Here is a 14,432-nt window from a genome sequence, read left to right as displayed (position 1 = left end):
TCAAAAGGACGGGAAGAAGTTGTAAAGCAAAAGAACCAACTATTACCTTTTGCGTTGAATTCAAGGTCGACATCATATCAGAAGTAATTCAACATCATATCAGGAGATGTTAAATTGACGTCGAATTTAAAAAATTTGACTTTATGTTAATTAACGTCGAATTTAAAAAATTTGACTTTATCTTAATTAACGTCGAATTTAAAAAATTTGACTTTATGTTAATTAACGTCGAATTTTATTTTTTTGTTTAATTAATTGCGATTCCTTTTTTTACATCTCTACGAAGACCTGAAAAACAGAAAAAAGAAAAACAATAAATTTCAGTTTTTGATATTTTATAAAGTACGAACTATGAACGTGTAGTGTAGTATCAACAACAAACAACAACAACAAACAAGTTCAACCAAACAACAACGAAAAACAACTTCAACCAAACAACAACAATAAACAAGTTCAATCAAACAATAACAACAAACAAGTTTAACAAATAAGTTCTTCAAAACGAAAACGAAAACGAAAACTAATCTTCAAAAGGTAGGTTCGTCGGAATAAAGTGTTGGCACCCGTGAGAGAGAAATTAGAATGCGCCTATGAAAGACAAGAACATGAAAATAATCGGTCAAAACAAATGAAAATCATACCTAAAGTAGTTAATTAACATGCATTTTTATCAAATGAAAGAAATATTACATATGATGACTGTCAAACTTCGTTTGAGAAAAGTTTGAGCAGAGAAAAGGGTCTCGTGCGTTAAGATAAAGTGAATGAATTTTCAATCTCCCGCTCAAATTTTTATTGAATTCGCTAACATTTTGACGTCTAACGCTAGGGCATTCGACGTTTTATAACCTTTTGACGTCTAATTCTAGGGCATTCGACGTCATACGTAAGTATATTTTCACCTTCGGGCCAAACATTTTTGCAATATTTATCCAATAGGTCATCAAACTTCTAAATATTCGACGTCTTATAACAAATTGACGTCGAATTAGAGTTTTAAACGACATCTAATAATTGCATTTATTTACAAAAATGTCACCGGTCATTTTTAACATTGGCTATTTAGCGGTTGGACGTTGAACGCGTGACGTTATACGCTGTTTTTGTACCAATGTCGTTTCTTCAGTGTGATAGTCATCACATGGAGCACTACACAGCTTATTTCTATACAAGAAATCTTGCGGTCCTAAAAGTTATGAATTTTGATTCATTTGCGACCTCTAGACTTTATTTTTATCATCATCTTGTATTTCAAGGCGTATCAAATTTTGTATCATTGGACCAACCCTTCTATCTAAATTTGGTAAAAGTCTTCTATTCAAATATAAGGATATCAACAAATGGATATCTTCATAGTGAGGTGAACAAAATAAGTTGAGACCAAATGATTGGTTGAATGTTGCCCATTTAAAATACGAGGGTCAAAAATTGTCCTTCGAAAATATACCAGATGACTTTTCCTATGATTGCAACATTATATTGGCTACTATGAAAACGGTTGGTTGAACATTAATGACAAACTTCTGCATTAGGTTGTCGTTCATATGTTGACTCCACGAGCTGCAAATTATGCAAAATTGTTGCAAGAAGATATCCTTATGTTATGCATGCTAGAAATAATATATTTATCAATTGGTCTCATCACATAATGCAACATATGCTTAAATGCAAGGTCGATGACACATCTACAATATGGTGTATTGATTACCCAAATAGTGCAATATAGTGGAGTACATCTTGATGTTGACGTCATCACTCAAATTGAGACCAAACAACATTTCTGCCAATTTTTTGAAGAGGATGAATATTGTCAATGTCAATGGTGTTTGGCAGCAGATCCTCGATGTTAATGAAGACGAAGGACAACCACAAGATCAAATTCCTCAACATGATAAACATGTTGAACATTTTCCATATCCTTCAAATCCTCATATGATGACTCAAATGTGAAAGAAGTACAAAACTTACAAAACAGAATGCAAGATATGAAACAAATAAAAAAGCATGTTCAACGAATTAAAAATAGTCAAACCAACTTATCTATGGACATAAAGTGTCAATTCGCTAACCTCAACTATTGGATGATGGTATTACATGAACTTATTTTTTAATTTGTTACATTACATCAACTTTATTTTTATTTTAATTCAAAAAATTTTATACTTCTTTTATTGTCAATAACAAAAAATTATATCATACTAAATTATATTTTTCCTTCTTATAATAATTTAACCATTAAATATATTATTAATAAATATAATTTTATATTATTTTTACCACTAAAAACATTTTAATAATTTTTAATTTCTATCAATTAAATTTATTTTATCTATTGTATAAATCAAAATCTTACTCTAACTTTCACCAATTTTATTTATAAATTCACTCTTCCTCTTTTTCAAATTCGTACAACTTTCACCAATTTTATTTATAAATTCACTCTTCCTCTTTTTCAAATTCGTACAATAACAGTTAACTTACTTTCAATTTCCTTTCAAATTATGATTCATTCTGAACACAACGCTAAACCGGAGAATGGAGGCAGAAAGTTACAATAGACTGAGTCAACAAGACCCTTCTGGTGGTGCCACTGTTTCTCATCCATCCAGTGAACGAAAAAACTTTGATGTTTTCCTCAGTCTTGGTGGAAAAGATGTTCGCTACACCTTCACTGGTAATCTCTTTAATGCTTTGCGCAGCAAGAGAATTAAGACCCTTTTCAGAGAACATGAATATGAACCTGATGATGACACCAATATTTCACCCTCTGCTCTTAAAGCAATACAAACGTCAAAGATTTCCATCGTTGTTTTCTCCCCAGAATATGCATCCTCCTCAAAACGTCTCGATGAACTTGTGGCCATCCTTGAGTGTAGGATGAGGACCAACCAACTCGTATGGCCAATCTTTTACGGAGTGGAACCGACTGACGTAAGATTTCAGAGAGGTAGATATGAACAAGCCATTAATAGATTTGAAGAAAGATATTATTCCCCAGAGAGGATGAATAAATGGAGAGCAGCTTTGGCTGAAGTCAGCAACTTGAGTGGATGGTTTTACCAAAAGGGGTATGATTATTTTCATGAATTGATCTGTACTGGCACATCATAGAATCACTTCTGAATGACTTACCCTTTTATCTTCTTATGAATTTTCGAAGGGTTTGTGGTTTTATAGGCACAAATACGAATATAAATTCATCCGAAAGATTGTGGAAGCAGCCGTGCAATGCCTGTCAAGATATGATGTTTTTCTGAGTTTTTGTGGAGAGGATACCCGCTACACTCTCACAGGTTTTCTATACAATGCCCTTCGCCGAGAGGGATTCAAAATCTTCATGGACGATGAAGAATTGGAGGGTGGGAACCAAATTTCTCAAAAGCTAATGGGAGCAATAGAAAGTTCAAGGGTTTCAATTGTTGTGTTCTCTGAAAACTATGGATATTCCACCTGGTGTGCTTTGTCTCAAATCACCAACTTGGAAGGAGAGCATCTCAGTGAAAATGAGTCTGTAATGTTAAATTTTATTACTGTATTTATAATTGGTGTTTGTTGGAATGTTTTGTGAAATTGAAATACAGAAGTAGTAAAACTTACAGAAAAAATAAAAAACAATAGCCATCCAAATGCTAAACAAGAAACAGTGATTGTCCGAGACATGAGGTATTGTGTGTTGTTTTTGTACAGCACAATACATTAGTTAGAAGATTGATCAGTGGAGCTTAACATTTTTGCTCCGATGAGATGCATAAAGTCCTAATTAGGAGAAAAAATGCAGATAAATGTATTAAAAGGTCTTGTACTTTTGCAGGTTCCATCATGAATCTATAGAAAGGATTGTGGAACGGCTCATTAATATTGAAGATGAGGAAGCATATAACAACTCCTTTCCTTGTTCCAATGACAGCTACGGAGAACAATGAATAAATGAAGACTGTCAAAATATACATGTCGTGGAGCTCTGTGTAAGCAACTGATAGTGGCATCAGTAACAATCCTTGAATTGTGCTTATAAGTGTTGTTTCTGCACCCTGTTGCAGTTCCAATGGTTTTTTGTATTCCTTTTAAATCTCGTTTAATTCTTGAGGTCTGATGTGTTTTTTCTGCATCTTTTGTGATGAGTGGTGCTATTTTAGCACATGGACGTTTTCATTAGCTTAGGTTCCATGAATCAGAGTTTGAATACTTGCTGTTGAGACATTGTAATCTACTCAGACACAAATAGAAATATAGTATACACAATTAAATTTTTAAACTTCAATTTTAATTTTCATATGGTTTTTTATCCGTTCTTAGTTCTTCATTAACAGATGTGATAGCTCTATAAAAAGAAAAGAAAGTATTGTCTTCTTCCTAAATACGTGAGATTACATAAAATTTCACTATCAAAATACCATGTTTCATCAATGGAGCTGTCATGTGAAACTGCAAAAGGGTACCAAGTGTCGTGAAGCTGAGAGTGTTGCTTTGCTGTTCATCCTAACACGATACTACGATATACTGTTGTTCGAGCCTTTTAGGATTATATATATATATATGGTGCTATGCACCTCTTGCAAAATAGATATCATAAGACTATACATTGAGTTTTTTCTCTTTTCCTCTTCCTTGTATGGTTTTCTCTTTTCCTTTTTGCAACATGAACAGTCACCAAGTTTCTGATATCATGCAGATTTAATATCCCCTCTGTTTATGCTGCGCCTTTTTCTCCCCTTCATCATCCACAACCTTTGATCAAGAATAACAGATTTTTTATCTTTCTTTCAAATTCATAGATGGAAAGTATTGATACTCCTCAACCCAAAATCTTAAAACCCATTGTTTGTGATATTATTTTCATACTCAAGTTTCTATTTTCTAATCATTATACAACTCAAATCGGATTCCTAAACATTTTATTTTTGTTTACTTTGAGAATATTTGACCTCTTCTTCACGTGCCTTTGTCGGTCTCTTCACGCAATATCATCCAAATCAGCCGAAAGTCGTCAACTTGATGGGATGATATTATTGACAATTAACTCCATTGACAATTTTTAGATCCATGTTCCAGAAACCATGTTTAATGGCCACTTGGTGGTCCCAATCAATTAATGTTCATGTATTTCATGAGAGAAGGAAAGTTGCAACCTGCAATGAACATCTAAGTAATCGCAATAACACTCAGTTTGAGTTCTTGATTCATTTCATTTCGATGCTATGGCGCGTTATGACGTTTTTCTGTGCTTTAGAGGGAAGGACACGCGCCACACCCTCACAGGTAACCTCTATGCTGCTTTGCAGCAGGCTAGATTCAGAACTTTCATGGATGATGACGAGTTGAAGGGTGCCGACCAAATTGCATATACGATCGTTTTGGAAGCATCCAGGATTTCGATCGTTGTTCTCTCCGAACACTTTGCGTTTTCCAGTTGGTGCCTTGATGAACTTGCTAACATCCTAGACTGCATGAACACAAAGAACCAAGCCGTTTTTCCAATCTTTTACGAAGTCGATCCGTTCTATGTAAGGCACCTGAAAGGTAGTTTTGGCGAGGCCATGGTTGCCCATGAAGCTAGATTCGGAAAGGACTCTGAGAAAGTAGAAAAATGGAGGTCAGCTTTGGCTCAAGTGGCCAACTTGTCGGGATGGTGTTTTGGAAGAGGAAGGTGGTATACATTTGTTTGCAGATACTTTTTCAAATATGTTTAAATCAAACACAAAGGAACAGTGGATATTCAATGCTGGTTTAAACTTTGACAGAAAAAGAAATGCAACAACTTGAACTTCTTTTTTTGTAGGTGCCAATATGAATATGAATATGAATTCATTGAAAGGATTGTGCAACATGTGACCAAGTTGTTACCCCGCTACAGCATTTTTCTGAGTTTTAGTGGAAAAGATACACGCTCCTTCACGGGTTTTCTCTACAATGCTTTGAGCCGAAGTGGATACCATACTTTCATCAGTGATGGGGAACATAGTTCACAATCTATTGTTGGGGTTATTGAAAAATCAAGGCTTTCAATCATTGTCTTTTCTGAAAACTATGCACGTTCCCCTTCCTCTCTTGATGAGCTTTTGAGGATCCTTGAGTGCATGGATATGAAAAACCACCTGGTTTGCCCCATCTTTTACAAAGTGTTACCGTCGGATATAAGGCATCAGAGAAAAAGTTATTGTGAAGCCATGATTGAACATGAAAATGTGATGGGTGAGGACTCTGAGAAGGTCAAGAAATGGAGGTCAGCTTTGTTTCAAGTCGCCAACTTGAAAGGATGGTGCATGAAAACGGGGTACAGTAAATAGTATTCTTTGTGCTGGTTAAGGCTTTGAATTTTGCAGTCTGTGTTTTGTTGGGTCGCACTTACTTTGTGCAGATATAGTTTGATGAGTGTTAGAATGAAAATGAAAATTGTAGATAATGAGCTAAATGGCCTTCTACTTTTGTAGGTACGAATACGAATTTATTGAAAAAATCGTGGAAATGGCCAGTAAAATTTAAAATGTCCTTAACTTGAGTGAACTAAGAAATTGCTGTGGTTTCTTCAAGTTGAACGAAGAATTGAGGAAATTTCCATTGACTAAATCGATGTGGAAGCCACTCCTCATGGATCAATCAAGGAGGAAGTTTACTACAAGACACAAACATCGTATGAGATATGGATTCAAGATTGACATTACTTTTTACCCAAAACCTTAAGACAATAGGTTAATGAGTCTTTCATCTTCATATACTGCTCTACTTTATCATTTCTATCTAATGTGAGACTTAAGCTCGTACTTAGATTCCCAACAGCCAGAACCGATCAAGTAATTTAACAAATGGTTCTTTCAGCAGCTTTAGCTCACAGATTCATAGCAGTACTAATACTTACAATCAACACTGAGGAAAATTGTCGTAATTTTGGATAACAATGCACATTTTATTCCTCATTTTTTCAGTTATCATATTTACATATTTACATTCCTTACCTCTCTCATGATTGGTTTTTTCATTAGGTAGAAATTATATGTATGTTATTTGAGACTAACCCACTTAGGGGATTGTCACAACTTCTTTGATATGTTGTTGTATTGTTATTATCAGAATCGTCAGTTATTAAGACGAGCATGTGACTCTATTACCACTTATGAGTTTTGTTTATTAAAGAGAAATTATATATATGTAATTTGAACTTAATCAATTAAAGGATTGACACATCTTTAACCTAAAATATCAAGGTATTGGTTTTGAGTCTTTTTTTCTTATATAGTATTTAGTTTTGTGAATTCTATTCAATGATTTACACTTACACTTAAATTATTTTTAATAACACCGCAAACAGAGGTGTCTAAGGACAATCTACTCCAGTTAGTTCAATTGAACGTGCTAAATTCAAGGAGCAAAACCCTCATTTCTATTACTCTTTTAATGTATTTCATTCTTTTTACTCTTGTAATTAAAAGTGTTCGTAAAAAGGGTTTGGTGGATAATTGATGAGATTGATTATGCAATCCAATCAAAATAGAGTAAATAAATTTATGCCATTATGATCATCCATCGTAGGATTTTTCTTCATACATAAAGAAGATGACCAAATACTCGAAACATGTAACTTATTTCAGAAACAGTGTGATAGGTATAGTTGATGAGTACAAGGTAGGTGGTCAAAAACCATGAATCTTGATCTGGTCCTTCCTAACAAGTGCAGCCTGAATGAGGAAGTGAGAAACGTTTTTGCGCTGATCACCTTGGAGTTGGATAATCTTGCCAAGCTCCTTGTCATGGACAACATTACCATTGCAGCAGAACTCTTTCTTCAGGTCTTTCAGAATCTTCTCATAGCTGAACTCTTTCCTCAGACCTTGCACTGTCGTCAAACTCTTCTTCCCATTCCTCTGCTGTATACGGATATGCACATACTCCTTCGCCCCGGGGGCATCTCTATCTTTAGCCTCAGCAAATGGGTCGAAACTGTTACTTGTTATCTGAAAAATACCCACTTCAACCATATATATTCACCTGCAACAAAAAACCTACAAAACAAACCATAAGCTACACAATATTTCAGACCATGCTTCTTAAGTTCGGAACTATCTGGTTGAAGGAGAGACTAACCTCTGAGAAAAGGGAAGACTTGCAAAGAAAGCAAGAGCGAATTGAGGAGAATAGGTAGTGGTTTGTTGTATATATATAGAGTGGTTCGTGTGATTGTGTAGTGAAACTATTTTAGGACCAACTTTTTTTGTCCATCATGCAGAACAGCTTTTGTTGTATGCAGTATTCTGTAAATGTTTGTGCATGTTGATGTTAAGTTTTGACTTTCATTGCCAAAAGTGAAATAAAAGAAAATCTTGATATGAGAATATAAAGTGCTTTTTGGTGGATGGAGTATCATATTCTGGATGAGGTTGATGAGTGGTGGTAATTGAAGGCACAGAATCGCAACATACTTTGTATGGTAGAGAACGATGGAAAGAAGAATTTACATTCAAATTGCCTGCTTTGGAGATTCTGTTCCTTTTTTGTTCTTATGCTTGGCTTGGTTGAGTGTTATAGATAACATCTCAATTTGCCTAAAAAAAGTTAAAAAAATAATACTTTCATACATATAATTTTTTTTTACTTTGACATTATTTTTTTTTACTTTTATTTTCTTCTTTTTTAAAAAATTATAAAAATTTACTCTTTTAAGATTATTTCATATTTGTTAGATGTGTCAAATGAATGTGAACATGTGTTATGTTATCTTTAGTAAAAAAAATTCTTGTTCAATTATTAGAAAGGAATTTTTTTTTATCATGAGTGCATTTGGTAGGTACATTTAAACCTTTCTGCTAAAGCATATTATTTAAATTTGAGGGGTTTTTGTACGTAAAAAAATAATATCATGTAATGGTATAAAATAAACAATAAATTATAAATTCTAAGTGATTGAAACTTAATATACTTCTAAGGACAGATTACACTTCCTTAAGTTCTACAAAATTAACCTATCAGATCAGTTTTTTTAAAAAATATCATTTTGGCTATAGGCTTATAAATAGACACTTTTCATGAAATATAATCACATATATTTCTTCAATTTTAATCTCTGATCTTTCTTGTTGTTGTAAGTTTCAATATTTTTGTTTGCTTTCTACAAAAATATTTCTTTTCTTATTCCCTATTTCTTTATGTATAAATTTAAAAATACATTTTTTTTTCTTAGAGGACGTATAAAGAAGCTGTCAAAAAATATCATAAAATAGTCATAAACCATAAATTTTCATATTCGTGATTGTTATTTACTTCTCAAAAAAACCTTTTACTAAATTACAATTAATGTTCCAAAGATTCAATGTAATTTATAAACAACCTTTTTTTTCTTCATAAAATAGCTGAACGGGAAGAAAAAGAAAAATCAGTTTTCACAAACATGTTATTTACTTGTGAATGAATGCAGGTTTAGATAACACAACAGCCTTTTTTTTGTCATCATTTCAGTTTGTAACGTGATAAAAACAGCAACTCGTCATTCTTGTCCCTGTGAGCAAGTAAATAATGGGTTAATTTGTATAAAAATCTGTCATAAGCTATCTATCTTGGTACATGTATGAATTCAAAAAAAGAACATCAAACATTGCAATCTTGAAAACGAATACAACTCATTTAAATCACATTAGCAGTCTATACTGCCAGAAACCAAATCTTCTTGTAATATTTTCAAGCACATTGCTTCCCTTTTCATCATAATAAAAAATTTCACTGCCTTCAACAAACCAAAGAGGCTTCCACTTGATTTCTAAGCATAATGGATTTCCCAATAATCTGGTATCTTGACAAAAGCTTTAGATCCTTTTTCATGTACAAACACGAAAACTTTTGTCTCAATGACTAGGTGAAGAATACCAAGATAAAGAGGAACATGAACAGAGCCAGCAAACCCAGGATCATCATGATCTGGCCCTTTGCACTAGCCTTCTTCATGACCATTGCTACTTTTTTCTGATATCATAAACAATGAGAGACATTCAGCTTTAACATTCAATATTTCCCCCTTTTGTTATTGCTAATTAATGACAGCAATAAGCCAGATAGATCATAAACATTTTAATGAGACAATGGAAACTAGAAGCAGAAACTCACTTGGACAAAATCTAGACGATTGGATGTACTGTCCATCTCATTACCCAGTTCATCAACAATCTTCTCCTGAAACATCAAGGCTTTGACAAATTTAGAAAGAGAAACTTTCCACAGAAACAAAAAAAGACATTAGAACACAACTCTTATTAAAACACTCAAACGAAACACATAACTTAAGTGCAACAGTGTTGTCTAGCTTCCAACTTTTGAAACAAAAAATAGTAAGAATAAAAGGGAATCCAGTGCATGACGGACTCCCCCCTATTGGTGTTCTGGTATGATAGAAATATGCAGCCTTGACCCTGCAAGGGGAGAGAGGCTGCTTCTGGGATTTAAACCAGTGATCTCCAAGTCACATGGTGGAAACCAGGTATTCCCAACAAGAAAAATGATACCATCACAGACAAAAAATCTTCTCAAATATGCCAAATATACCTGTGCAACGAGCTCATCATGTATAGTAAGTCCAACATCTCCAATTCTCTGTACACTTATACTAAGTTCGTCCAACTCCTCATCCTGTCTCCTATCAACACCAATAGATAATATATGTGTAAAAACTAAAGTAGAAACCAGAGGATGATTTTTTCCCAGACTCTTGAACATTAATACCAGCATTTAGCTGTGTTAAGGCTACCTGACACAGTCTTTTCATTCCCCCATTTTCTTTTTCTTCCAGAGGAAAGAAAAAAGGAATCCATCCTTTTAGTTTTGATTTTTTGTTTGTAGTAATAATAGATTCAAATAAAACTCAAATGATTAGCAACAATGAATTCACAGAACAGAAATTTATAATTACAAGAGAAGCAGAAGAAGCATAGGCTCATGTTTCCACTACGGAGGAGCCCGCCTATGTCTCAAACAGGAGAGGGCCAAGGTGCGGGCAACATTGGTCAATCAAAATACAATTTAGCATCTTGTATGCACTAAAGAGGCTGGCAAAGAGTTTAATCTAGAAGCCAATTAAAAGGAGGGCAAACAACAAATATTTAATTAAATGCCATATGAAAAAGAGAGAGAGAGAGAGAGAGAAAGGGAAAGGGAGAAAAGAAGTACTTTATAAGAAGCATCTGCCTGTCCGATTCTGATTCTATGAGATCGTCGTTATCCTGGGTAGCATATGGGTCAGACGCAGATTGATGAGAATTAGTAAGCCTCATTAATTCCCTGCGCATCCCATTTAGATTAGCATTGTTTGTTATATTTGAGCGTGTTCCCGCTTCCATTGCTTTCTTTGCTGTGCTCACCTAATAATGAACTCCAATCATTCAAGAGCACCATACAGATAAAAAGAGAGAGAGAGAAGGAAATCTAATGCGAGCTACCAATAGAGAAATACCACACGAACAATTGTACATTATGTTGAGAAAAAAAGCAACAGTATTCTCCTAACTCTTAATCAAGTTCAGTAGTTACAGATACCTGGCTACGAGCATCACTGGTCCACCTCCTCCTGTTCTCAAGCTCCACTTCATCAATGCCATACAAAGAAGGATCTCTAGAGGCCACAGAAATTGCTTTGTCCAATTCATCTACCTTTCTATCAAAAAAATCGTATTTCAGCAGTTTGAATAGGTTCTATTGCAAAATAAACAATAGTCTAAGATGTGTGACAAAGGGAGGCTAGACTAAGAGTGTGCTTCTAGAGCTACAAGCAACTTTCTACCTCTTCTCTACTACGAATTTAACAACCATCAAAGATTGAAAATCAAAACATTTTCACCTCACTTCATTTTCACTCCCCTCCTTACCCTTTCCTATATTGCCAAAAGGGGAGAGCAAAGTCAAATTAGGGGAAAAGGAGAAGAGGGTTAATGGTGATTTTGCTCTTCTTGCTTGGATGCCTAACGGGGGAAAAAATGGAGTGATTAAATAAAAATACATGGATATAATACATTTTATAATTAACTAATGAGCTTTGATATTAACAATATAATTTAGCAAATATGTTTACATATATTTTGCATCATTGCAATGATGACAGGGTTAACTATTCCTTTTGATTTTATGATAGAAGAATATCATGTGAATGGCATAAATTGCAGCATTCAACAGAAGCATTTCGGATGGTTAAGTACAAATCCCTCATTTTCCTTTCTACACTAAAAATATCCGCAATCAAGAAAAGAAATATACCTCTTCCCGCTGACCTAGATTGTACTATAATCCAAACATTCCTCGAATGTCTATTTAATAACACCCAAACCCAAATTCCTACAATCGATGGTAGCACCAAACTGGAAGAATGAATAAAACTCATTTAAAACAAATATTTACAGGCCAACTAACTTGTCACCGGTTCAACATACACAATTGGTATACCTGCCAATCAATGCTTTCACAGCTAGTAAGAACTTCCTTTGAAAGATTGGATCGCTCGCCATCATCAGCAGCTTTTTCCCATTGGCGAAAAGTAGATTGCAGCTTATCAATCTTACCAGAAAATGAAAATTAGTCAGTCAATAAATTGCATAACATCCAAAAAAACTCATGCAGCCATTAACAAAATCCCAACTTCTATTTCCTGCTTCAATTACACATACAACAGTTACAGATCGCAACAGGGCTTTCTTCAAAATTCCAAATTTGCAGACAAAAATAGCATACTCAGATCGATTACTTATGATATTAGAAGCAAAAATATCCCGGTTAATAGTTTCAGCTAAGATTGACGAAGAGGAATCACGTAAAATACTGGATCCAGTTGTACGAGTAACAGAGAAATGATGCAGAAATTTCAAGTAGAACGCATGATTTATGACAAAAATAACAAGTTCAGTTCATTTTCATAATTGAACTTACAAGAAAACCTACTTAATATGGGGAAAAAGAAAATGCTTACAGATTCTTGAATCTCCTCCTTCACAACATAGAATGGATCTTGAGCTGAAGGCATAGTGTACTGCTGTTTCCTACTGCTTCACACTAAACACACGAAAATTGGGGAACAGTGACACACTCTGCTTCAGCTTCATGTGTTCTTCCCAAAATTCTTTATATGCTACAAAATCTATAATATATATATATATATATATATAATAAATTTAACTAATTGGGTTTTCAAAACTTTAATTGGACTTAATGAGTTAAAGGAAAAAAAGAAGAAAACATTTTATCAATAATGAAAATGTAAACGAATTTAATTAAAAAACTTTTAACTTGTGGTTTTTTTTTTCAGAAAAATTGTCATTTACTTATAAAGTGACGAGTATAATAAATTTGTTTATTTTTATAATAGTTATAAAAAATTCATACTTTCTAACTAGTTTATAAGAAAATTACCCTACTATTGTGTAGTTATAAAACTCAAAATAATTAACATTTTATTTTTATTAGTATAGGGCCTTGGCAATATGACAAGGTAATTTTGAAAAAAAAAATTAAAAACAAAAGGGATGCATTAGTAAGAAAAATATTGGTGTAAGTAGTACTTGGCCCGCTTGGTATTTGTAATTGGACCGAACATCAAAGGCCCAAAATTGTGAACTTTCGCTTCTGCACTATAATTCTTAGCTCATTTTACAAAATTTTACTTATATAATTGAGTATCTCAAATTTATAATTTTTATTTTTTATTATAAATAAAAAAAAATTGTTAACTTATATTAAATATTATACTCTAAAAGTTTCATGAAAAATGAATTTAATCAATCTAATTATTGAATTAAAATTATACATCATGTTAATTGTGTGTGAATTTAGTATAAAAACAAATAACAATAAAAATAAGTAAATGATTCGTAATTTTTATAAAGTTACCCTCTTCACTAATTTTGTATACATATTGGATAATTTTAGTATCTACTACAAGAAAAAGTTCAAAACTTTCTCAGCCAAAATCTGCTCATTACATCCAAAATTTATTTATATTTATTTATTTGTATTTATGAAGAGTGTATTATATATATATATATATATATATAATCATTGTATAATTTTACAGAAGACTGTATATAAATTATTTTAACTTAATTTTTATCACATATTATGACTATAATTCTTCATGTGACTCAATTTAATTTAATAATATACGTTATCTCATACGTATTTTGTCACCCCAACGAACTCTCTGAAGTCATAACGCAAACAATAAAATAAGAACAAAAAATATGTTTTAGCTAATAAGCACATTGAACAAAGAGAGATAAAATTATGAAAATGACTAAAATTCTATAAAACAGTGATCAAAGAAAAAAAAAATGTGCAGTAGCCATTTTCAGAATGACATAATAAATGGAAGCGATTCAAACATAATTTGAAATTGGAGGGATATGATAAAAAAAATTAATATTTTTTAATATACTATGTGTATATAATTTACCGTTGGAAAATATTTCCAAACT

General features: G+C 33.0%; 4 protein-coding genes across 7 annotated transcripts; 2 read left to right on the top strand and 2 right to left on the bottom strand.

Moving 5' to 3' along the window:
* Positions 1–2,482: 2,482 nt before the first annotated feature.
* Positions 2,483–4,273, top strand: LOC108337693 (disease resistance protein RPV1). 2 transcript variants are annotated; one of them, XM_017574267.2, is made up of 3 exons: positions 2,483–3,068; positions 3,178–3,507; positions 3,812–4,273. In XM_017574267.2, the coding sequence occupies exons 1-3, from the start codon at positions 2,536–2,538 to the stop codon at positions 3,921–3,923; spliced, it is 975 nt and encodes a 324-aa protein (XP_017429756.1). In that variant the 5' UTR covers positions 2,483–2,535; the 3' UTR covers positions 3,924–4,273. The 2 variants fall into 2 exon arrangements, with proteins under 2 accessions (XP_017429756.1, XP_052737050.1); XM_052881090.1 differs by having other exon boundaries at positions 3,178–3,511.
* Positions 4,274–4,340: 67 nt separating this feature from the next.
* Positions 4,341–7,437, top strand: LOC108337651 (TMV resistance protein N-like). 2 transcript variants are annotated; one of them, XM_052880297.1, is made up of 3 exons: positions 4,341–5,650; positions 5,780–6,274; positions 6,432–7,437. In XM_052880297.1, the coding sequence occupies exons 1-3, from the start codon at positions 5,199–5,201 to the stop codon at positions 6,481–6,483; spliced, it is 999 nt and encodes a 332-aa protein (XP_052736257.1). In that variant the 5' UTR covers positions 4,341–5,198; the 3' UTR covers positions 6,484–7,437. The 2 variants fall into 2 exon arrangements, with proteins under 2 accessions (XP_052736257.1, XP_017429709.2); XM_017574220.2 differs by having other exon boundaries at positions 4,342–5,647.
* A 49-nt stretch (positions 7,438–7,486) lies between these two features.
* LOC108338712 (protein translation factor SUI1 homolog) lies at positions 7,487–8,232 on the bottom strand. The gene is made up of 2 exons (XM_052880298.1): positions 8,080–8,232; positions 7,487–7,997 (listed from the first exon to the last, which is right to left on the bottom strand). The coding sequence occupies exon 2, from the start codon at positions 7,971–7,973 to the stop codon at positions 7,629–7,631; it is 345 nt and encodes a 114-aa protein (XP_052736258.1). The 5' UTR covers positions 7,974–7,997; positions 8,080–8,232; the 3' UTR covers positions 7,487–7,628.
* A 1,259-nt stretch (positions 8,233–9,491) lies between these two features.
* Positions 9,492–13,091, bottom strand: LOC108338710 (syntaxin-61). Of its 2 annotated transcripts, none has more exons than XM_017575758.2 (7): positions 12,932–13,091; positions 12,412–12,522; positions 11,512–11,625; positions 11,146–11,336; positions 10,525–10,615; positions 10,090–10,155; positions 9,492–9,948 (listed from the first exon to the last, which is right to left on the bottom strand). In XM_017575758.2, exons 1-7 carry the CDS (start codon positions 12,983–12,985, stop codon positions 9,838–9,840), a joined length of 738 nt encoding a protein of 245 aa, XP_017431247.1. In that variant the 5' UTR covers positions 12,986–13,091; the 3' UTR covers positions 9,492–9,837. The 2 variants fall into 2 exon arrangements, with proteins under 2 accessions (XP_017431247.1, XP_017431248.1); XM_017575759.2 differs by having other exon boundaries at positions 11,512–11,629; positions 12,932–12,955.
* Positions 13,092–14,432: the final 1,341 nt, after the last annotated feature.

Source organism: Vigna angularis, chromosome 7, assembly GCF_016808095.1.
Source record: "Vigna angularis cultivar LongXiaoDou No.4 chromosome 7, ASM1680809v1, whole genome shotgun sequence".
NCBI classification, from domain to species: Eukaryota; Viridiplantae; Streptophyta; class Magnoliopsida; order Fabales; family Fabaceae; genus Vigna; species Vigna angularis.
The sequence above is the reverse complement of the archived record's forward strand: the minus strand, read 5'-3'. Positions and strand labels throughout refer to the sequence as shown.